General features: G+C 40.0%; 2 protein-coding genes across 2 annotated transcripts; one reads left to right on the plus strand and one right to left on the minus strand.

Moving 5' to 3' along the window:
* Positions 1 to 731: 731 nt before the first annotated feature.
* Positions 732 to 16,711, minus strand: LOC131693456 (opsin, ultraviolet-sensitive-like). The gene is made up of 5 exons (XM_058981270.1): positions 16,315 to 16,711; positions 16,086 to 16,252; positions 15,274 to 15,316; positions 7,128 to 7,264; positions 732 to 1,782 (listed from the first exon to the last, which is right to left on the minus strand). Exons 1-5 carry the CDS (start codon positions 16,554 to 16,556, stop codon positions 1,229 to 1,231), a joined length of 1,143 nt encoding a protein of 380 aa, XP_058837253.1. The 5' UTR covers positions 16,557 to 16,711; the 3' UTR covers positions 732 to 1,228.
* Positions 5,336 to 7,049, plus strand: LOC131693457 (E3 ubiquitin-protein ligase sina). The gene is made up of 2 exons (XM_058981271.1): positions 5,336 to 5,443; positions 5,509 to 7,049. The coding sequence occupies exon 2, from the start codon at positions 5,805 to 5,807 to the stop codon at positions 6,657 to 6,659; it is 855 nt and encodes a 284-aa protein (XP_058837254.1). The 5' UTR covers positions 5,336 to 5,443; positions 5,509 to 5,804; the 3' UTR covers positions 6,660 to 7,049.
* Positions 16,712 to 25,309: the final 8,598 nt, after the last annotated feature.

Raw genomic sequence — 25,309 nt, forward strand, 5'->3', positions numbered from 1 at the left:
AGATGGGATCAGTATCGCACTTGAACCCAATACTCAGAGAACTCTCCTTAACTGATGATGGATACTTTTTAATTATTTCGCTAAAACAAATGCACTACCGTGATGCACCCACCAACCGCTCATATCGTGATGATTTCGCATCACAGATGAGCAGGCACGCAGATTTTAAAATTAAAGCCTTACACAGCTTTTCGCCCGTACTTTGACGATTTTATATCTTAGATTAAACCGGAGTAGATCCCAAAAACAAAAGAATGCATTAGAAGCAATTTTGTTCCGCCGTATGGTTATTAAATTTTTAAGCTTTGTTTATTTGCTGTAACAGTTTATTGATTGCCAAGATACGAAAACCACAGCAGTGTTGCGTAAAAATTAATTTTTCGTTATTATCGAGGGGTGACTCAATGTACTGGTAACTGGCGGTAAATGACTCGAACATTTTTTCTTCTATTTGTTTCATGTAGTGGCTGGTCGTGTCGTTGGTTCAACGTTGGTTCATCGAAGGACCTTCATTGGACGCTCTTGTAACATTATATTTTTTAAGGAACAGAGCAAACGGAGACTTCTCCTCAGTAATTCGATTAATCAAAGGCTGATAGAATGCACCACTATTTCAAGCGTTTTTTCAATTATAAAGAATCACGTTTCTTTGATGAGACAACTTTATCAAAAAAAAAATAATGGAATCAAATATCACAATATCTTTCTCAATAGTTTCCGACATTGGCATATTGTTTATTTTGATTGGACAATTCTTTATGAATTTATTTGCATGGAAAAATTAATTGAATATTAAGTATCCATAACACTGCGCCGATAATTTAGCCATAGTTGGTATTTTTTACGATCCTTTTCAATCCTTCGTTATTCCTAATTATATTACTCATCAATACATAAACTCCTTGTCAATTTTTATTATTATAGCTTTCTTGAACAAATTGTGGCATTTTTATGTTTTATACTTTAAGATTGGTAAGCCTGCAGCAAAAAGCGTGAGTTTGAAGTAGCAAAACTGTACAGTTAAAATAAAAGGAAAGAATTGCCAATAAAATGGTCTTTATTAGATGTTCATTTATGATTTGCCAAGTTATTTCAAAAACAAATTAAATACCAGCGCAGGTTAATTGCCAGTTAGCGTGTCCGTTAAGTTCATTGCAAAAGTCTTCATTTTACAAAACAGGTATGTTATCGATCGCAAATGCAACGAAAAAAAGTAACTAACTACGATTTAAGAAGATGCCGGAGCTGCTGTGTTAGTCGAAGCTGCTTCGGTGGTCGTAGATGCGTTATCAGTAGGTAGAGTTTCAGTAATGGCTAACCAAGGCAAACGCTTCTGCAGCTCAATTCTGTACCTCGGATGACTGATAGCGTATACGTATGGATCGATGCAAGCAACGAATTTGCAAGCACATGCCGGAAACATGGTAACTCCTGGCGTCAGTAAACTCTGGTTCCCGAACGCGCCTATCAATGCCAACACTGCATATGGTGTCCAGGATGCAACGAACAGGAAACAGACAGTGATAGCAGCTTTAGCTATTCGCACCTCAACCGATGTGTTTGCCTGGCTTTGATTGGAGCGCAACGAGTCCACGTTCATCTTTTTGGCCTGTTCGCGAAGTGCTTTCTCGTGATTAATTACCTGACTTACGATTTGACTGTAGTAGTAAATAATAAGACTCATCGGTAATACGTAGCTGAATGTGAAGATCGTGCCGACAAACATGCGAGTGTCGAAGGTGTTGGTGAGGTAATCAAATGAGCATGACGTAAGATAACCCTCTGAAAAGAAAACGCAAACCAAGCTTAGTCGCGGTTGAATGTTTGGTTTAGTATTATTAATGCCAAATGTTTTGCTGAAATAATAAAAATGCAATTGTCTGTGAAAGTCGGAAGCTCGATTATTAAACTAGGAAAAGGAAAAAAGTGTGAATATTAAAGGACGTTGCCAGATGTTGTGGCTATCTGTTCTAAAGCTTCTAAATATTGTTTCTACGATTTTGTTATTAATCACTTATGTGATATTTATTGTTTTTGCTGGTCTCACAGACCAATGAAAAATATTTGAATCAGTTTCTAATCATGTTTCGAAATGTGGAAAATTAAAAACAGAATAGTCTAACTGTTCTCAAAGTCACTCTAAACAAGGTCCTTGCATGCGACAGAATTATTAGTGGTAGTGAACAGAGACAGTCTAGAAAACGTGGCATTGATGATGTAGAGTTAGATAGGTCCAATCCAGCACCAAATTGGCGTTAGCTAGACACTAAAATCCAAAAAGTCACACGTCTTGCGTGAATGCTAAACAATTGGCCAGTACCGAGTGATATCTCGATGGTAATTAGGGTTGGACTTATCTATCTAGCAATAGGTTAGTGTTAGTTACTGACGAGGAGAATCCAAAACACTAAAAAACTAGTGCCTTTATGTACAAAAATTTGGTCTTATCCAAAATTTTTCCCGTTTGGGAATTTTGAATAGTACCAGGCGTTTGGTTCTTATACCAAAAGATGCCTTTGTTTCACATTCCTTGTCGGCAAACAGAACTTCATTGTTTACTACCGAGACATCACTTGGTACTAGCAAGTTGTTTAGAATTCATGCAAGACGTGTGAATTTTTGAATTTTAGTGTCTAACTTGCGCTAATTTGGTGCTGGATTGGAATTATTTAACTACCATTAAGTTGATGTTGGTTACTGACGAGGAGAATCCGAAACTCTAAAAAACTATTCATCACATTAAAAATAGATTCGATCCTTCTATAAAACCTAATCTAATCTAATTTGAGTTGTCAGGCCAATTCTCGTGAAATTAGTTCATAAAGAATTAATTTTGAATCTCATAAAATTACATTAATTGGCGTTTTTTGTACATTTTTGGAAAAAATCAATAATTTTCAATTTGATAGTTAAATAAAAATGAGACTTAGCCCTGAGCTTAACTCAAAACTGATGAAAATGCATATGGAACTGTTATGCGGGTACCGGCACGTCAGTTCTTAGTGATTTTAGGTAAACCGTTTCCATTTGACCACGGCGTGTTTTTTGAAAAGGGCCTGTAAGCACTGTAAAAATGTACTTTGAGAGGAAATTTTGGACAAACCATTACTCGCCGATTATAAATCACAGCAGTAGACAAAAGAGAAAAAAAATGTTTCATTAAATGTCAGCAACCGTTCTCGGCGAGTTATGGTTTTCCGGTAATTTCTCTCAAAGAGAATTTTGACAAAAAACTCGCGAGAAATTTACTTAATTTTGAGTATAGTCGTGATTCGCTGGTTGGACACTTTTTAACTGAACCGCTTTTTAGTTGTTTTTTTTTTGTCCCAGGGTTTAACAATTAGGGTAACCAACCAATTTTGGACCCCTAGAGGAAGTGAAATTACGTTAACGTTAATAATATTTGATTGCCTATGTTTTTTACTGCAATACATGCACGAGTATACTCCAAAATTACTGCACTTGAAAAAAAAACTGTCAATGGATATTCCATGCATTGACATAAACTCGAAAATGACATTTCTTTCCAGCATAAATTTTTCACATCTCGGAATCTCCCACATTAATTTAGATAAAACATAAAGAAACCTTTTCAAACACGGAGCATGCATAATACATATAAAATCAGAAATATTACAATTGTATATTTGAATCCATTTGAAAATGTCCATCGGTAACTCGAGCCAGGATCCTGGCTATCGTTGAAATATGAAACGTTTTCGGTGATATTTGTTAAAAATGTGGATTCTGTTTAATTTTAAACAATTAGAGATGAACTAATGAAATTGTAACATAAAGAACAACCCAAGGAATGTAATTGTTGCGTCTAACCAAACAAACACAGAGAAACCTGACAGTGCAGGGGGCAAATACATTAACAGGATCCAAAATATGTACGGGTCCAAATTAGGTTGGTTACCCTATGTTTCTGAGAACTTTTCATATTGTTGTTTCTCAGTATTCACGCAAAACTTTATTCATCGATAGCAAAAAATTGAACGTCAAATGCAGCCAGGGGTACTGTCAATGCAGCCAGTCCATTTAAACTATGTGAGGCAAATGGAGAGGCTATGCGAGACAAACGATAGAATGAACAGAAAAAGAAGACGAAAACATCTATCGGCAAGTCCCGTCCCAGACTAGAAGTATACACGCAACAATAAAACAACCCAAAGAATACGTTCTTTTTACTTACTTTTGAGTTGTGCGTCGTTTTCGCACTTATTGTCAAAAACAAAACGAGAGATTCGACTCAGTCGAGGTCTTCCGTGAGGTAAGGTACTTTTGAGTTGTTTGGGTTATACTCAAAATTGGGTAAATTTAACTTAAATTTTAGTATATTGAATTCAAGGTTGGGTATAAAAAATTTATCAATGAGTTGTGATTTTGCCGTGGTTAAAAGGTATCTACAGGGCATGTTCAGGAGCGTTTTATTTTGTATAGGAGTTTCAAAGTAGAACTGAAACTGAAACATTCACATCCCCAGCAGAGCGTTTTGTTTTATTATTTCGAACAGTTTTGTTTCAAAATTTAAAACTGTTATACACTCCGTTCTATTTGTTGCTGATTTTAAAACACGTTTAGAACTGTGTTTTAAATACATGCAAAGTTTTCAGCACTTACACTTAGACCCGATAGACTGGGGAAAAATAAATTTGAATGCAGTAACGCTGAAGGAATGGCGAGACATGAATTTTAAACTGAATAGAACATCCGCTACAACTGTTGCTGGGGACAGCAAGTTCTAGTTTTAAAATTTTCAGTTTTATATAATAGAACTGTCAAAATTATGAATCTAGAACTGAAACACTCCTGACCACGCTCTCAACACGGTTTACCTAATTTTCCCCTCCTTCACGATACCACGAGATTGAGTCAAAACAAACAAACAAAACAAACAGTTTTTTATTGCCTGTATGCTAGAAAATGCATAAAAATCACGGCAGAATAAAAGAGACGGGGATAAAAAGTATGCTAACTCTACATATTTTTATTTCTCAGTGTTTGCATAGAAGTGTCAAAACATTGAAATATTTCCAACTGTTGTCACTTGAAAAATGATCATACCTTTAACAAAATCTGCCATGATATACCTTGCAACAACTCACACAACTTTAACCACGCAACATGCGACATGCAAGATAATGGAAGTAAGGCATTGGTTATTTTCATGCACAAACGCTTCCAGTAGTTGGTTATAAATGACCTGAATAAGGTAACACGAAAAAAAGCCTATTGGTATATTAAAATACTTGTTCTACATCACGATTTTGTTTTGCATATGCAATATTTTACAATATTGTCATATTCGTTCATACGAATTCACGGTGCCAACCTTTTCTCAACCATCTATCTTGGTGGAAACGCGATTCAATGGAAAAACATTACGCAGAGCGAAAAGAAAAAACTTTCAGTCAATCGTGGATCCGTGCGTAGTGCTAGAGTAAATATTTTCAATAGTTTTCACCATAAAAATCCCGTTATGGCTATCATTATTTGTTTCTGCAGGTCGTAATTCGTCGCGAAAACTGCCTGAGAAGTGATGGAAATGCGATAGTGACTAGCAGTTTCATATTTCTCGGTATCACTCGCATAGGAGTGACCTGACGCAAAAATACACGAGAGGGAGGTGGCAGAGCACCAGTACAGCTGAAAAGTAATTAGCTTTCTAATCAAAATCAATTTCGATTCGGACAAACTGTGTAAAGGAGTGTTTGTGGTGACAATCGTTGCTCGAAGTGTAGCGATATTTTGGGTTCGTGGCTTAAACAGAGCACTGCCATTCAGCTGCTAGACACGAAAAAATGTCGAATAAAATTAATAATCCGAAAAGACGAGAGGTCACAGGTTCGTCGTCTTCTAATTCTTCTATATCATCGGTAGGCGCAGGGGATAATGGAATTTCAGCAGATTTGGCATCGTTATTCGAGTGTCCGGTGTGTTTCGATTATGTGCTGCCACCGATATTGCAGTGCCAAAGCGGCCATTTGGTGTGTACAAGCTGTCGTTCAAAATTAACCTGCTGCCCCACATGCCGCGGCTCTCTGGGAAACATTCGAAATCTGGCAATGGAGAAGGTTGCCTCAAATGTAAAATTTCCTTGTAAACATTCAAACCATGGCTGTACCGTCTCACTAGTTTACACTGAGAAGGCCGAACATGAGGAAGCTTGCGAGTTCCGACCCTATCTCTGCCCCTGTCCGGGCGCCTCGTGTAAATGGCAAGGATCGTTAGACTACGTAATGCCCCATCTGATGATGTCCCACAAAAGCATTACCACACTACAGGGCGAGGACATTGTGTTTCTCGCAACGGACATCAATCTCCCCGGTGCCGTCGATTGGGTCATGATGCAGTCTTGTTTCGGGCACCACTTTATGCTGGTGCTTGAAAAACAAGAAAAATATGACGGCCATCAGCAATTCTATGCGATCGTTCAACTAATTGGATCTCGAAAGGAAGCGGAGAATTTTGCCTACCGATTGGAGTTGAATGGAAACCGCCGCCGGTTAACCTGGGAAGCAATGCCGAGATCTATTCATGAAGGAGTGGCCAGCGCGATCCTCAACTCAGACTGTCTTGTGTTTGATACCTCAATTGCGCAGCTTTTCGCCGACAATGGGAACCTTGGCATCAACGTGACTATATCGGTTGTTTAGAGAGGAACATTTCGTTGACATTTCATTACTTTAAAATGCATTAAATTAATTAAACATCACATACATAATAGCATATGCATTTGGTAGCAAAAAAAAGTAACACTCATTCATAAAACAATCGACAAGCGTAAATTGATGGGGTACGATACTCTATGATTGTAATCGATAATACAAGCAAACTGAATTGGCAGAGTGGATGGATTGAAATGACATTAAAAATACAATCAACCGGTTTGAATTGGTAGGACTTCCATCTCGGAATAGCAGATAGAAACTTGCCTCCTCTTGCGCGAGTGAGCGCGATTTACGACGATTTGTCCCACATTTAGTTGATAGTGTCAGGATGTAAAAATTTGAGTCAATAAACCGATTTTATTGAAAGCATAAAAAGTACCGTTTAATTGCTACTATGTGCGAGCTACTGTCAATCACAACATACTTGTTTTGTATTTATGCATTGGAATTTACCTGGTACGAACCGACCCCAGATTTCGAGCAACGGCAGTGTTGCCCATGGGATAGCATATAGATACACCAGCACCGTAATGAAGATCGCTTTTGTGTGTGTTAGTCTACCTTCGAAAGGACGAGCGATAGTGTTGAATCTGTTGAAGAGGGAAAACAACATTTTAAAGCAACATAACATATGTACATATCTGAATATTATCGGATTAAGGGGTAAGGCCGCCACGCAAGTCATAGAAAGAACGATTGTGGTTTTGTTTTCTTTCGGGTGTGTAGTAAAAGCTGTCGGATTTTCTTTATATTGACGCATGTCTTATTCGTCGCTGTTGTGATATGCCACATTACTTGTTTGAAAAATCTCTACATAGTGCGGTTTTTAGAATTTTGATACTCTGCTTGAATACCGATATGTAGCGAGAAAAGTGCGAAGAGTTTTAGATTCAAATCACTGTGTCTTGGGATTGTAAGCCGTGTGGTGTCCGGCGGGCTATCATTTTTTGCGCTATTTCAGCAGTACTGGTTTCTTCTGGCGGTCGTACAATAGCTGTACAGGACGAAGTCTAATTCTACACTAAATAACACCATGTATTAATATACCGGCTCTTCCACGCCAAGGTCCAAAGCTTTGGGTTAAAAAACGTATTCAGAAAAGGCAAACTTTCACACAAGAAATTTTTTGAATTCGCCTAAGATGAAGCTGTTGAGTTACGCAAAAAGTTTTTTGTGTGGCAAGCGATCTGTAGATGTGTCAAAATAAGCCAGTTTCTTTTAATTTACTCTGAAACTGTCTACCGACAAATCTACATTGACGAATACCTCTAAAAGTGACTTCTTGAGGTCTCATGAAGGTCTGACACTAGCTTTGTACTACTTTTGCTTTCCTAAACAGTGGTACATACTTGAACACTACAGAACTTGGCTCTGTCAGAAAACGTAGGGCCATCGGAAGCTAAAACTTCGTAAAATCGCAATTCTGGTCCTTTCTTCAAAATCATCCAGTGCAGTACTCTAGGTCACTCTTTCGAGTTTGAGCCGCTCATGTGGTAGTCGGTCCATTCTTCTTCTGGACCGCCGAAGACCTTATCGTTGTGTTTGTTATATTTATTACGCATGTCGTTTGCAATTTGGTATTTAACCCAATTATGGAAACTTGTCTGGAGTGGAGATGCCAACGTATCATTAACAGTGAATTTTTATATTCATTTGGGATATCCTTTATACTTTTGCGCTTTGTACTGCAAACTTTGGAAAGTTTGCAGTACTTCGGAACTTCAGAGTTCAGAGTTGCTCGTTTAGAATTATCGAAAATTAATCTCAAGCGACTTTCGTACATATTGCTAAGATCATATTGTCTATAGATGAATAGATACCTCTATTATATTCCACGCGGCATTATCCTTTAATGTAACGCCCCGCGGAAGAATGATTATCAAAAGACCTATATGAACGGCATTCATATTTCTACTGGAGGTCACACTCCTGAAAACATTGATCTAAAATGAAAAGATAAAGTGCGTGAGTACTTAGCTAAATCACAATATCTAACAAGATATATCCTGATTCGTTTCCCTACCTACTAACACAAATTCTATCCTGCGACACGTGTGGATGATGCAGAGAATTACTCGGTCATAATAGTCACAAGTGTTGAACTAACATTCCTTTCCATCCCAAAATTGACCTGCGTGGGCGTGGCCATCTACGTTATTGATCATACTATAACCTTAGTCTCTTTAGGTTGCACGTTGAGTATGATGTACTACTCTCAAACAATTGGTTCAATATGCAATTGGTTTTGATTAGGGTTGTCACCCTTCCGGGTTTCACCCGGAGACTCCGGTTTTTGGGGGCGATATCCGGACCTCCGGGTTTTACGTTAATTTCTCCGGGTTAGGGTAGATGAAGGATAATTTATTTCTTAAGTGACTTCCTCAAAGAAAGGTTCATCCAACATACACTTTCCTTGGTACATTTCGTTTGACGATTTGTTGGATGTAGAGTTTGCGTGGAACTAGACAGAAATTGGAATCAAAGCAATTGTTTGGTATTTTAGAGTACACTTTAATCGCTTTTTATTACTACGTTAAAGTAAAACTGTAAATTTTTCACGTTTGAGGACGGTTCCATCGGTTAATCGAGTATTTTACTTCCCTTTTTATTTTTCCGTGCTGAGAATGCAAAAGCACCAGCTTCTCTCGCTGTGGAGGATAAGTCGAACGAGCATTACCTCCCAACTAACCGGAAAAGGAGAGCAAAGGGGGCAAGGCTGTGGCATCTCATGGGAAGCATGTGATGTCGGTTATTCATTACCAGAGGTCGCAACAAAGAGGCAAAACTCGCCTCCCTAGCCAACAGTTAAGGGTCGCTGCAGGAGTAGCAACAACACCGGAATAACTCGTTAGATGTTGGCTTATAGTTAGTTGGATTAAAGCAAATCTGACATACCTTGGTGCAGCTGGTCGTAAGAACCACTAGTGAAGTGATTTGGTAAAATTGTAGCAAAATAACTTTTTTACGCCATTTTGAGCGAGTGGGATGCATCATTTCAATTTTAGCATATAGCGCAATATTACTTTCCTTAAATTGTAGTAAATTTGATTTGTTTTTCATTTTCATTACTTTGTGAAAGAAATCAGCAATATTTGTTGAACTCATCTTCACCACCTTGAAACCTCTTGAAACCAAGGGTTAGTCGGGCAAAATAATTCTGAACCAGAGTAATAGTTAACATAGAGTTTTGAAATATTTTGTAAAGAATCAATTAATTCCAAAAATTGAAACTATATGCTTCTTCCCCCCAAACCCGGAGAAATTGATGTAAAACTCGGAGGCACGGAGATCGCTCCCGAAAACCGAAGTCTCCGGGTCAAACCGTTTAGGAGTCCATAAATCATATACATACAAACATTGACTTTCCAACAAATTTTGTCATCAATACACACTTATGACACATGTAAGTGCGTGCTTTGTTTACATTTTTGACGATAACTCTCAATATGACCGATCTTCGCAATAATTGAGAGATTAATACATAACAGATAGAAGCACCAATTTTCTTCTCTGAATTGTTTCTACCATTTATAAGTTTCAAGATATTCAATCTCAATCTTTAAAAATCATTTTTCAGGAAATGTGCAAAATGACGCTTGTCATAAGATAGCACAATAGTGACGTTATGTCCATTTCTACGATCTGTAATATTTGTACTGTTATAGGTAATATCATTGTTGATAACGTAGACATGAAATACGTCTAGCGTTGGGCATCTTTACCGCATAGTGATTTATCACCTTCTGATGATTTCAAAAGGGAATTTTGTGAAATGCTTAAGCAGCACGAATCTGTTTATATGAAATGCAGGAAATTGACAAACGGTCTGGTGGAGAAGAGGTCACTATGCAGTCGTGATTCGCTAGTTGGACCGACTGACAAATGTCAAAAACTCTCCAAAGGAGATGTTGGCAGTGTAAATGCATCTGTTCACATCTCTAAATATTGTCAGATTAATTGTCAAAGCAAATTTGACACGAGATTTTGACGTTCAGATGCTTTTTAGTTGGACAATGGGCCAACTAGCGGAGGTCCAACTAAAAAGCGGCCCAGTTAAAAAGTGTCCAACCAGCGAGGGGATGAATGAGTTAGGAGGGATTGAAAAGAGACACCCGTGAAGATCTTTGAACAGATCATCCTTCGACGTAATCGAAAAGTGACCTTTCTCCAACTTTGCTTGCCTCAATAGGTATTGAAACTCGAAGACTCTATACCATTAGCTGAAGCAATGTTCGCGAGAGCACCAATGCGATTGTGCTTTTTTCTTTGATCTGGAAGAAAATTTTACTCATTTTTAAAGAATTAGAAGGAGCACGCTTCTTGCAACTGCAACCACCTGATGTTGTGAGAAGTGACTCGATTTTCGATTCACCGAAAATGATCTGCACGTATCAACGGTTTGATAAAAAAGAGTGGGAATTTACATTCTAGAAAAATCCACACAATTAAATCCAATTTTGAACTACCACTTATTTAAAATTGAATTATTACACAGTAGAATCGCAAGAGGGTGCTACGTTATTATTATTATTATTATTATTATTATTTTCTGATTCTACATCATTTTATCATGATTTAATCTGTTCCACAATATTCCGCCACGTCACTCGGTCAGTTGCTGCTTGTCTCCAACCTCTCAGGTGCCCGATACTCGCCAGGTTCTGCATCACTTGGTTCAGCCACCGGGAACGCTGCGCTCCTCTCCGTCTTGTACCTGTCGGGTTAGAGGTGAAAACCAACTTGGTGGGATTGTTGTCCGGCATCCTCACAACATGCCCCGCCCACCGTAACATTTCAGCTTGAGCTACTTTCCGGATACTTGGCTCACCATAGAGTCGCGCAAGTTCGTGGTTCATCCTTCTCCGGTCTAATCAGTGTGTTGTACATGGCGCATTTCGTGCGGTGATGAAGCTTCCTGGATCTCAAAGTTTTGTGGAGCCCATATAAGCACGACTTCCGGAGATAATACGCCTTCTGATCTCCCGGCTGGTGTTATTGTCCGCAGTCACCAATGAGCCTAGATAGATGAACTCGTCAACCACCTCGAACTCGTCGCCGTCGATCGTAATACTACTGCCCAAGCGTTCTCTATCGCGATCGGCTCCGCCAGCCAGCATGTACTTCGTCTTAGACACATTTATCGTCAGTCCTACTCATGATGCTGCGCGCTTCTGTCGCGTATACAGATCTGCTACCGTCTCCTTGTTTCTACCGATTATGTCCACGTCGTCAGCGAAGCACACGAACTGTCCGGACCTCGTGAAAATCGTGCCCCGCATGTTGAACCCCGCTCTTCGCAGTACACCTTCCAGCGCTATATTGAACAGCCGGCAGGACAACCCATCGCCTGGTCTTAGTCCCCTGCGTGTTTCAAACGGACCCGAGAGGCTGCCCGAAATTTTGACACAACACCTTACACCATCCATCGTGGCCTTAATCAGTCTTGTCAGCTTCCCAGGGAAGCCGTTCTCGTCCATCATTTTCCAAAGCTCCACACGGTCCACCGTGTCATATGCGACTTTAAAGTCGATGAACAGGTGATGTGTCGGGACCTGGCATTAACGGCATTTTTGGAGGATTTGCCGTATAGTAAAGATTTGGTCGTTTGTTGATCTGCCGTTGATGAAACCGGCCTGATTTTCAGGACAAAAAGCGCCGCCTGGAAGAGTTTGAGAGAGAGGAGATGGAGCTGCTGTATCGAGAGAGGAAGGTGGCATCTTGACGGTCGAACGTGAGGTGGTCGAAAGGTGGAGGCAGTAGTCTGCTGTTTTCGCTTCCGTCGATATGACTCCACTTTCTGACGAGTGGCTTGAAGCAACATCGCTGCGCGTGCTGCATTCTTCTCGTCCAATATCTCTTGGCGCTCGCCATCGAACCAATCCGTCGACTCCTCTGTACGTATCGCAGGACGCTCTCCGCAGCGCTGCTTATGGCTGCTCTAGTCCTGGTTCAGCAGTCCTCAAGGGGAGCATCGATGAGCTCCTCTTCTGGTGACAGCGCTGCTTCAAGATGCTGCGCGTACCTTGTCGCGACGTTGGTTTCCCTCAGTCGGTCCAGGTTATACCGCGGTGGGCGCCGGTATCTTACACTGTTCACTACGGATAGTTTAGGACGCAGTTTAACCATCACCAGATAGTGGTCCGAATCGATGTTAGCGCCCCGATAGGTCCTTACGTCGATAATGTCCGAGAAGTGCCGTCCTTTGATCAGAACATGATCAATTTGCGTCTCTGTTTGTTGCGGTGATCTCCAGGTGTATCGGTGCAGGAGGCGGTGCTGGAAGAAGGTGCTCCTTATGGCCATGTTCTTGGGGGTGGCGAAATCGATTAGTCTTAGGCTGTTCTCGTTCGTCTGCTGGTGGGCGCTGAACCTTACAATTACCGGTCTGAATTCCACCTCCTGGCCAACCTTAGCATTAAGGTTGCCGATGACGATCTTGACAACATGTCTTGGGCCGCGATCGTATTCACGCTTCAGATGCACGTAGAATTCGTCCTTGTCGTCATCGCTACTTCCGAGGTGGGGACTATGCACGTTAATTATGCTGATGTTGAAGAACCGGCCCTTGATCCTCAACCTGCACATTCTGTCACTGCCCGGCCGCTATCCGATCACACGCTTTTGCATCTTCCTCACCACCATAAAAGCTGTTCCCAGCTCGTGGGTATTGCCGCAGCTCTGGTAGATGGTGTGGTTCCCGCGAAAGACCCGCACCGTAGACCCCTTCCAACACACCTCCTGCAGCGCCACAATGTCGAGCGGTCTTTCACTATATCGCCAAATATGCGAGTGCTTCCGATAAAGTTAAGCGACCTGCAGTTCCATGTCCCAAGTTTCCAGCCTCTTGTCCGTTTCCGTTGCGTACGTCTGTGCCAATTTTGTCCATCCGAAATTTCTTGTTGAACTTCCTGAGCATGCTATTTTTATGTGCGGCTAGCTAGGCCTGCAACAACCTTGAAGTAACGGTGAAGGATCACGGGAGGACAGAGATTTGGGCTAAGCGCTTATTTAAAGCGGCGCTGGTTCGCCTTGTCAGGGCTGCTTTAGGGCATGTGGTATTTAGGCCTAGAACGTGTAGAGCCGACTACTTCGTCCTATCACACCCGCTGTCAGCCCCCGTTACAGTATCTGAACGCCAGAATATCATGTGAAATTTACTTTGACAATCTGACATTTAGAGATGTGAGCCGATGCATTCACACTACTCACGTCTTCTTCAAAAGTTTTTGCCATTTGTCAGTTGTTCCAACTAGTGAATCAAATTCGTTATTTGGACAGAGGCTGTTGCCCAGCTAGCGGATCACGACTGTATATGGATATCAAAATATGTGTAAATGTTTTGCACTTTTTCCTATGTATCGTAAAACGGGGGAACATACACACTTAATTCGGCTCGGCAATTTCCCAACAGCCGTGTAGTCAACAAATTTAGAAACTCATATCTCAGTAAAGTGAAATTTGTTTGCTGATTTTCGGTGAAATATTTTCCGAGTCTAAGCTAACAAACGTCACTTTTACCGAGATCTCAGCAAAAACATTGTTTACTGAGATCTCAGCTGTTGAGATTTCGGCAAAAGATGCGAAAAAGCTGAGTTTCGGCAGAAAAAATTAAGTGTGTATAATTTTTTTTTTTAATTTTTCTTAATTTTTTCGAATAACTTTCTTCAAATCAGGTAGATGTAACTGTTTGCATTTTTAAAACAAGCGCTGGTACCCATACATTGAAAACGTCCAAATTGTTTGGCAATTTATTTCGTCTTATTATAAAAATAAAATAAATTTGTTGTAAATTTTCATTCGTTTTTTTTTTGGGAAACTTTGATCAGCAAAATATGTGTATCGAAATAAGAAAAAACGCTCCAAATGTTGTGTAAATTGCATATCTGCAGGCGATTCTATGGCCCGATAGTGTGTCGTCTCGTAAGAAAACAAAATTGCCTGGAAGGACACGGTCGACTTTTATTGAACTTTTTTGGGAAAATAGTCGAAATAAAATAGTCAGCAAAAAAATCTCCGATTTTTTAAATAAATTATTGGATAAAAATATATACGGTTTCTAAAAAAGTAATCAGTTCAGTTGAAGTTGGTTCATTTCATTAATATGCAAGGTATTGTTTGAACAGATTGAATCTATGCATTAGAGTTGTATCATTTTCAATTTAAATTTGTGATCATAAACGGTACACTAAATGACAAAATAATCGTTGTCGGTAGATGTTGGACATGTTTAGAATATGGTTTGTATTTTGTTTCGATGATTTTGTTAGAGGGAATCCTCTTATCGCACGTTACTGAAAAAAGTCTCATTTGATCAAACTTACCCCGGTAATCAAAGATATCTCGTTTTACGGTACCGAGACATCTTTTGTAGCTGTTTAACTAGATTTTATGGCATTTTCGATTGTGACAGTGCACTACACCGCGGTGTAGTCGTAGCAACACTCATTAGTCTACCTTTTTTATTACACGGTGTAGCACCAGGCAAAAACAAAAATGTTATTAGAGTTTTTCAACGTTGATGGAACGATTTCATTTTTGGTCACGGGAAAAAAATTGTTGGCGGCTTAAAAAATCTAATAAAAATGCATCAAATTCTTACCTATCGTAAGCAATGCATGCGTTGGTAGCACCGGCCCCGATACCTGTAACAATGAAAAGAAGTATTATTGAAGTTATTTTCTAGTAAGCAGAAATTCGTCAGTCGTTCACCAGTTCAAACAAAATCGTTCAAACGGTAATATGTGCAAGTGAAAGCCTCTCTTTGATTATTTCCCTTTTCAATTATTATGATAACATAATAAAGCTTTCCTATTAATTTTAGATGTAGGGTATCACATCAACATCTTTGCTTCATTCTTAAGAACCAATATAGTAACAGCAAGGGCCAGGAAATGGTGAAATATTCGTGTTTGTGTGCAACGAAAACTCGAATCGAGTGCCCCAAAAATGATTGTAACATTCCCTTTTTCCAGTCAATTGGGTCATTAAAAGAAAAATAAAATACTTCTTTTATTTCATAAACCAATAGAGCTCACGTTTCTAAATATAACAATATCTATCTTCAACTCTTGAAGCTTCACAATGATTTTTAATTGATTTTCCAAAAAAAATGTAAACACGTACTCGTTTGACACTATCGGTCTTCCATGACAGTGAATTTAGCCACATGGGTTAGTATTTTTGACAGTTATTCCAGCGAAAGCATAGGAGTCAAGGTAGTTCAATGGAGGTGTGGTCGCAAAAATTCAATTTCTTTAATAATTTTTCTTTGTTATTTTGCGTGCAACAAAGTGAAGAAAATCTCAATTACGTATCTTTAAAAAATCAAAAGCAGCAAATGGCTTAATGACCCAATTCAAATTGAAATAATTTGAGGAGCGGGTAGAGTGTAGTTGGTAAAAAAAAACTTACCGGATATCGATCCCATGAACGCAAAAATCTGGCAGCCCACGTGGCCAGTTGAGAATCCTTTGGTGAACGAATTGTAAATAAATATTGGTGTTTTGAGCATCATTATAAAATCAAATATCGCCAAATTCACCACGAATACGTTGGAAGGCGTTCGCAAAGATTTAGCACTGTAAATACAGATGTCGAATTAGCGATGCAAACATTGCATTGCAGCTGTAGGTGAACTTACGACGTGAAGACCCATATTACCAACCCGTTGCCAACCAGGGAGAATACGGTAAAGGCAACATACAACAACCCCAACAAATAATATAGAGACGATTCTGGTTCGGGATATTTCAGCCAATGCTCTGGAATGTATTTCAGCTCTTCGGGGGGCACATTCCAGCCTAGGTAACGTATTTCCGGTGAAAGGCGTGCCTCTGGCCTCAGCGCGGTATAGTTGTTATGCAGATGATCCAGATAGGACATTTTGAACTAATTTGAATTTAAACACAACACATTAGCACACAAAAAATAAACTAAGCTTTTCCGTCACAGAACCACTTAATTTGACACAGTTGTATTTTTTTCCCTAAACAACACCGTCCTAGACACTTTCACTGTGCCTACTGACAAGGTTCTGGAGGGTTCAATGGACTTTTATACAAAATTCGAATTAAAACAGCCAAATCAAAGCAAATGTAATTAGCACCTTCGATAGGATTATCGAGTTCCTATAGTTTGTCTTAATTTCAATTCTATTGAATGCCAACGCATGATTGATATACGTAACTGATTTAATTCAATTAAACGGATATAAAACACTACTTATCTAGCTCATGCGGGGCACGTAAAGGAAGAATACTATTTATCCCTAAAACGGGTCACGAACACTTTGCATAGAATTGTTCGCGTGCTGGAAATAAATTGATCGACAAATTGCACTCTTGGAACAAGTAGCATTGGAATGCAGCTGTACCGGCATAGTTTTTCCCCGATTGCTTTTGCTCAATATCGCATTAAAGATGAATCGTATACATATAGAATAGACTATCAGACTATGCGTGTCTATAGTAAATGGATATGCTCGATCAGGACCTTTAGCCTGCACAGGGTAGTTGACCCGTTGTTAGTCTTACTCCTCTGTTGCTTTTTATTGTAGGGTTTCTTCGTGGGATCAGGAACGTTTCATTGCTTCTAGGCCAAAAACTTGTGAACATGATTTACGTGCAATCTGATTAAAGCATTCCTTTTTGACGCTGAAAATCAATCACACAGCTTGCAAGTGCAATATGAAGCGAGGTAATTTTTTTCTTAAATATGTTTATTTATGATCAAATGCGGTAGCTTAACGAGGCCGATTATTCATTTTTAAGTACATAGCGCGTGTTAGTGGAAGAAGGGAAAGGGGCTACCTTTTCCTTTAGAGGGGAGCAGGAAGTGGGATACATATTGAATAATTGATATTGTCGTTGGCTGGTTGATCATTGTGACGGTTATGCACACTTTGTTGTAGTGTTTTGCAGCCTGTAATCGCAGGGTCGATATTTCGGATAATTATTAGCACTCCGATGCCGTCATGATGTTTTCATCTGCTTGTGAGGTATGTTATGACGTTCTGGTTGGACGGTTATTAAAGAAGGGTATGCATTGTAGACTCGTGAAGCAATGCCATATCGAGATATTGGGAAAGGGAGAGGTTGATGGGGTTCTACCACAGACTAACAGACATAACACTTGAAAACAATGCTTCGCCCGCTTTAACGGTCATTTTAAATATATTTGTAGTTGGGGCTATGTCCACATTTGAAAGTATGGCGCCACTGACATATGAACAAGCATATGGGGGATAGACCACTAGTGAAAAATTGTTCCCAAACCTGAGGGGTACCCACCAGCAAATGGTTGTTTGGAACCGTGAATAAAAGGTGGAGCTAGTGTTCTGGAAAAATCGGCGGATCGAGCTTTTTTGGGGGGATTCTCTCAAAGTGTTATGTCTGTTAGTCTGTGGTTCTACTGCGAATTAGAGATAGTAAAATGTACTAAACTTGGACATTAATAGTTTTCGAAAAGATATAGATAAGAAAATGTACGGGTGGTCACGGCTTGCCACGACATCCCGAACTGGCACATAGGTAATCTGACTCGGGCCCGAAGGGAAACTATTAGTTGTGACCTGGCAACACAGTACTCTGTGCACAGCCAAACAACATGCTCGATGTCGTGATAGCCATTATCACAGACGCAATGATTACTCTCAACAAGTCCTATACGATGGAGTTGCGCATCAAACGCGTAATGGGTGGACATGATCGTTGACATCGTACAGATAAAGTCCCGGCTTCCATCCAAGCCACCATCCCTGATGCCCATTGCTCCATGAAGCTCGCCGAGCGTGTTCTGACGAGAGATACTGAAAAAATCATTGAAGCAAATTGGTCTTTCGTAAATATCACATTTTAATGCGCCCACCTTGGCTAAAGACTCCGCCTTCTCATTGCCCGCAATAGAGCAATATGACGGGACCCAAACCAAGGTAATCTGGTACGATTTTTTAGACAAAGCACTCAGATGTTCCCGTGTTTTTCTCCAGGAAGTACGAAGAGTGCTTTCCAGGCTGCGGGCAAGGTGTCAATGGTCCCAAGAGTATACTGAATGGCAGCTAATTCTTCGGCGTAAATTGAAGCAGGATCACCGAGTTTTTGATGAGGCAGCAACATTTTCGTTGAAGATTGATTGATGAGAATTGATCCGTCAGTATGCACACTCAATTCAGTTCGGTAATTCCCGCACAGCTGAACAGTCGGTAAAAATTTTCAACTGATAGCTCCGCAAAGTGGCGTTAATTTACTGATTTTCAGCGATATATTTACCGAGTTTATTCAAAACAAACGTCACTTCTACTGAGATCTCGGTAAAAGCTTTGTTAGCTGAGTGCTCGGCTTTGCAAAACTCGGTAAAAGTAGCGAAAAGAGCTGGGATTCGGTAGAACATTGTGCCGCACTCGACTTCATGGTATTTAATATGAAAAATATTCGGAATCACTTGTGAGCGAATGTGATCCGGGGTTTCACAAATTTCTTCCTTCATGGAAGTGTCGAAAAATACAGTTGAAGCAGAAGTCTCTAAAAGATGAGCACGGTTAAATCTATACGAAGATGAATTGATGTTATGTACCATGCAATCGAAGTACAAGGACATAAATCGGGTCTGAGAATTAAGCTCGACAAGCCTTTCACAATTTGCAATCGCCAGAGTCTTAATTTACAATTTGCAATCACCAGAGGTCCCGAAATCGATTTTTAGCGGAAGAACGTCCGCCAGCACTTCTAGACTCATCGTATGGGTCGAGTGCACGCAACCCAAAGCAATCCGTACTCCATCACTGATAATATCGTTGTTTGGTACAGCCTGATTAGGTCTCCTGGATGGGCACCCCACCATGTTCCGGTTATTGTACGGAGCAAGTTGATCCTTTGTTGGCACTTCTGTTTCAGATACCCAATGAGACATCCCCAGGAGCCTTTAGTGTCTAAACATACCCCGAGATATTTTAATGTTGAAGCCTGAGCAATAGTTTGATCAAGCTATCGTTGCGCTGGTTCACGCTTCCTAGAAAATTCGACTAGCTCAGTTTTCTCCGTGGAGAACTCGATACCCAGCTGGAGAGCCCAAGCAGACAAATTATCCAAGGTATCTTGTCCTTGCGAGTCGATGGCTTTGAGACATAGAGACCATACCGTCATCTGCAAGTTGCCTTAACGTGCCGGAATTGACAAGACATTCGCTAATGCCATTCACGTGAACAATGTAGAGAAGAGGGCTTAAACATGAGCCCTGGGGAAGGCGCATGTAGCTAAATCGTGATGTCGATAAATCACCATGCGAGAAATGCATTTGTTTTTCAGATAACAGGTTTAGCAAAAAAGTGTTTAAAAATGGTGAAAGACCATGCTGGTGCAACTTCTCATAAAGAATGCTGATAGAAACTGAATCGAAAGCCTCCGTAATACTAATACAAGAATACTAATGCCATCTGCTCTTTGTTAGCATATACCATTTGAATTTCGTCCCTTTGTCTTTTGTAGAAGCCAAATTGTGTATCTGACAGTAAGCCATTTGCTTCGACCCAATTGCCGAGGCGGAACAAGATCATTTTCTCGAATAACATCCGGATACAGGACAGCATTGCAATCGGTCGATATGAGTTATGATTGGAGGCTGGTTTTCCTGGTTTTTGGATGGCGACTACACTCACTTGTCTTCAGTCATGTGGGACAATGCTACCCTCAATAAACTTATTAAATAAATTCAACCAGTGCTGCATTCGGTAACCGTAAACAGAAAACCTTCCTACACGGTCGCAAGTACTCATATTCGACTCTCTTTCCGTATAAGTTCTCACACTGTGACAGCAACATATAGTGTCAGTCATACTACGTGAGTGCCTTTGCGAAAAAAATGTTCTGTCTTTTCGCTCTTTTGTTCACTCAGTTTGACTGAAGCCTCTCGATGACAGTCAGTTTTGAAAATTATTGTCATTAAGCCTAGCAAAGGAAATTTTAAATTCTGCACGATGCAAGTCTTGAATTCAATATTACAGTTCAAATACATTACCTATTAAACAATTGGTTTGGTTGCTAACCGAAAATTGGTTGAGAAATATTTCATTTTCATTTTCCGTCACCGTTTCGATAAGATTTTCGAGCAGCGTAAATTGCTCATGTAATGTCATATTTAATAATATAATATTCATTCTGTATTATATGGGATTTCCTAATAACATGAAACTTCTGTTTATTCGCAGTCTAGAGCACCCAATCACAGTAGGCAGGGTTAAAATGCAAGGAAATCAAAAGAAATATATGATGTGTTTTGATCATGTTGATGTGTTCGGTTAGGTGAAAATATGCTCTGTCTGTTGATAAATATTTTAGCAGTAAACCAGGTCAAAAACAACATGGATTACTACCAATTCAGGAGCATATAAGCTATAAGTATTCTTCAAGTTTAACTAACAGTATGTTACTGATTTCGATCAAATTTAAAGCAAGTGCAAAGGGTCAATAAACACTGTCGAGTGATTGAATCGTATAAGGTTATTGTTTAGTGAATAAAAACAGCGCTTGTTGAATTGGCGTGGTAGACAAAAAGGAAAGAGAAATTATCATTGTGCTGGCACTTGAATCGGCTGTCTGCGTCTTGTCATTTTTTTTTCTCTCTCCCTCGTCACTGTTGTTGGTACTCACTATGCTCAGTTTCGGTTGCTCAAGTTCTATCAACTGAAAAAGACGATCATTTTGATCTGTGACCGAAGCTTTGCGTACATTTTGAAGAAAAAGTGATAGTCATGATTTTGTGCAACTCTGAATTCAACAAGCGTCTCTTGGCAGAGTCTGGTAGATTCTTCAACAAATTGAATTTGATTCTGTCTGGCCATGGAGCTTTATTGTTACATGATAAGAGAGCAAGTGAGAACTCCACCATCGAAAACGGTGATTCGTTCGCGGTATTGTGAGGCGACGCATTTTCTGTGCCGGGGCGGAATCCGGAAATCTTCTTGGCGAAATCGAATATCCAACGGTTTGAATATTCGACGCTCTCTTGTTAACCCGTCGACAAATCGGCGCCAGTGACTACGTTTCTTGGCTTTCATTGAATTTTTCATTCGCCGTTCACGCCGGGTACTCGTTTCGTTTGAGCTTGAATCGCGGTATCGAGAATCTACTTGGACAAAAACTTATACTCTTCTTTCGGGGGAAGTACCTGTGTCGAGTAGATAATTTTGGATTCCGCAGCAGCGTAGCTCTTCCAGACAATGTTTCGTGTGAGGTTATAGGGAACATTGATTGGTTCAGATGGTCTTGAACCAGTGTTGATTGCAATTACAATCGGCAGGTGGTTACTACCGTGGGGATCAGATATTACCTTCCACTTGCAATCTAATCGTAGTGATGTCGAACCTAGAGATATGTCCAGTTCACTTGCTTGCACTGATAATCTAGGAATCCATGTCTTTTCCCCTGTGTTCAGAATTGTCATATTGAAGTTGTCACAGCGGTCTTGAATTGTCGAAGATCGATTATCGTCGTACAGACAACCCCACTCTGTACAATGGGAGTTAAAGTCTCCAAGAAGCAGTGGTGAGGGAGAATCTACGGTATCCCATCATGGCCCTAGGAGGAATGTAAATAGAAGCCATGCAAAAATCTCTGCCTTTGATTGTTGTTTGACAAGCGACAACTTCGATGCCTGGCGTCGAAGGGAGGTTGATTCGATTGAAAGAGTAGCACTTTTTGATCCCGAAAAGTACCCCTCCATAGGAGTCTTCTCGATCCAGGCGAATAATGTTAAAATCGTGGAAGTTGAGGTTTATATTAGAAGTAAGCCATGTTTCACATAGGGAAAACGCATCACAATTATTATAATCTAACAAGTGCTTTAATGAAGCAATTTTGGGGATAATACTTCTACAGTTCCACTGTAAAACAGTGATCAGATCCGTGATTCCGTTTAATGAGTTAGCCATCGAAGGATACGATCACTGCAAGGAGGGGCTATTGTCCAGTCAACTTTTTCAAAAATGTCCTTACTATTGGTAGAATAGCAACCAGCAAACTTTTCAGAGGATCGGTAATGCCCACAATGTCAGAAAATTTAAGAAATCCCGCTTTAGGCTGAGTTTCTGACTGTGGAATGGGAGCGCTTGGGATTTTTGGTGTGCCGTCGTATCTCAATTTTCCAAAACCAGGAGGCATTATCTTTGGATTTGTAGCAGCACTTCTAGTTGATGAATTCTTTTTATTTCATACCCTTGTTTAGGACAAGCTAGGACCCTTTATCGTCAATTGGCAAGAGAGTGTTTGGGTGTTCGGAGATAAGTGGAACAGACCTTTTGAGCATTTCTGCGTAAGAGCGTCTGGAGGGATCTTTGCGGGATCGCTTCAGTTTATCTGCGCGAAGTTTGTACGTTGGGCATGTCAAAAGTGCATGCGGATTATCCCCACAGTAAACACACTTCTCAGCGAGCCTCCTGCAAGCATCATCCGCATGGTGTTCCCCGCATTTACCGCACCGCTGCTTATTGCTACAGTAGGTGGCCGTATGACCTAACGGCTTGCAATTTAAACAATTTATGACTCGCGATACAAACAGACGCACAGGTAGGCGAGCTCCTCCCACTTCAACGTAGCCCGGAAGCGCAGACTCAGCGAAAGCCACGCGAAACGAGTCTGATGGATAGTACTTCCCATCTTCGATGGACTTTGAGTGCAATTGCTTGCACTCCAAAATTTCAACTTATTGAAAATTGGAGCTCTTAAAGCGGCCAACCTCGTGCCTCATCAAAATATCGACAGTTAAACCCGCATCACTTACAACACCATCAATCTCCACGTCGCGAGAAGGAATGTAGACGCGATACTCCATCGTGAAAGGACTATTGCTAGCAATATCATTGGTTTGTTTCCAGTCAGTAACGATTACGCGCAGTTTATCTGAATGAATTTTTTGAATCTTGGTCACGGCCGTGTAATATTTTGTAAGCTCTCGCGCAACAGTTATGCTGTTTAGCGGTTTATTTTTGGAGCGGAAGTATACCACCCAAAGACCAGCGGATCCACCATGGTAAACATTGACACGGGGGGGGGGGGGGTGCTACGAGACATTGGGGGGAAGTGGGGACTGTAGATCAGTATGTATGCAGAAATTCGACCGCCGCAAAGGATTAATCTTTGGGGGAGGATCCTTCGTCTTGATCCATTTCGTTGCGGGAGCAACACGCTCACAACTTTGATAAACAATTAGTAAAAAAAACAAACAAAACGATAAAATGCTTAGCTGGTAATCCTAAGCGAGCAAGTTGGTGGAATGTTGTTGGTTCACTGAGACAGCCAGACAAGACCGATGTCGAATCGCCTTTGTTTCGTGAGGTGGCAAATTGCAATAACAATTTGTACTACAATTCCTCGCAGATAATAGATACCACTCTTAGTTCATTTAAGGTGCACGGTAATATGAATTATTTTGTGCGGTACTCGGAATCATCTCTCCGAGGTGCGCGGTATTAGGCATATTGACATGTCGTTCGTCAATGATTTTTCCAAGGGTTTATAGAAATGAGTAGTATAAGTTCTATAATTTATATTCAAATATATTTAATGTGAAGTGAGCTAACGCGATAGTCACAATTTATCGAAAATTTGAATTTTTGGACTTCTACTTGAAAGCTTCTTAACCTCACGGCATGAGGCGGTACGGTCGGTTGGATGGACAATCCAAGACGAGCTTTGATCGTTTGGAGCAATATTAATATCATAATTAAAACTGTTCTCGGTTTTCACGACGCCACCTACGAGATGGATTAATAAGGCCTAATGGTGTCGAAGGGGGTCATTTGTGGTTGTCTGACGTATTCTTGAAGTTCACAGTGTTAGCATGTCAGTTCAAAATCAGCAGACAGTCTCGATTTGTTGTATGAATGGAATATTCATGTTATGGGAGAATTAATTTAATTATCGTGTCAGATAGAAGGGTACTGCAAAATACGCGGGACATGAAAAAAAAACATTTTTCTAGCTCTAATTCAAATATTTGTAGAAATAATAACATTAAATGGTCATAGAAAAGACGTAACGAAGAAGAGAAAGTAAACGGAATAATAATAGTGTTAATCTGGTGATCCACTCAACATTACATATTTATGTAAAATTCAAATTTATAAGTATTTATAGGCAAAACGTAATCATGTCAGTTACAGAAACTTTGTATCAAGTCAAGGAATAAATATACTTTAATAATTACATCAAATGTAGAAAAATTGGTAGGTTAGGGTACTCGTCGATTTCTTACCTTCTCTATAGGGAACCGAAAGTCATTATAATGTTCAAATCCAGTTGATGCAAACATAATATTAAGGCGGGGCTGGTTGATGAAACAATGGCTTCGGATCACGATTTGCTCTGTAAACGAAATGGTCATTGAAATTTAATCGAGCTAACACCTACCATAATCCTGGAACTTTTGGTTTAGAGCTAGAAAAATGTTTTTACGTGTCCTGCGTATTTTGCAGTACCCTTCTATCTGGTACGATAATTAAATTAATTCATCCATAGCATGAATATAAATGCATGATTTTTTTTTTCTGTGTACCACTACTATTGGAATAGCCTCTGATAGAGCAGTGTCAAAATTATAGTGGAACTTTGTTCTAGTTTAACATTAAATTAGAAAAATAAACATCA

The sequence above is a fragment of the Topomyia yanbarensis genome, chromosome 3 (genome assembly GCF_030247195.1).
Source record: "Topomyia yanbarensis strain Yona2022 chromosome 3, ASM3024719v1, whole genome shotgun sequence".
Lineage (NCBI taxonomy): Eukaryota > Metazoa > Arthropoda > Insecta > Diptera > Culicidae > Topomyia > Topomyia yanbarensis.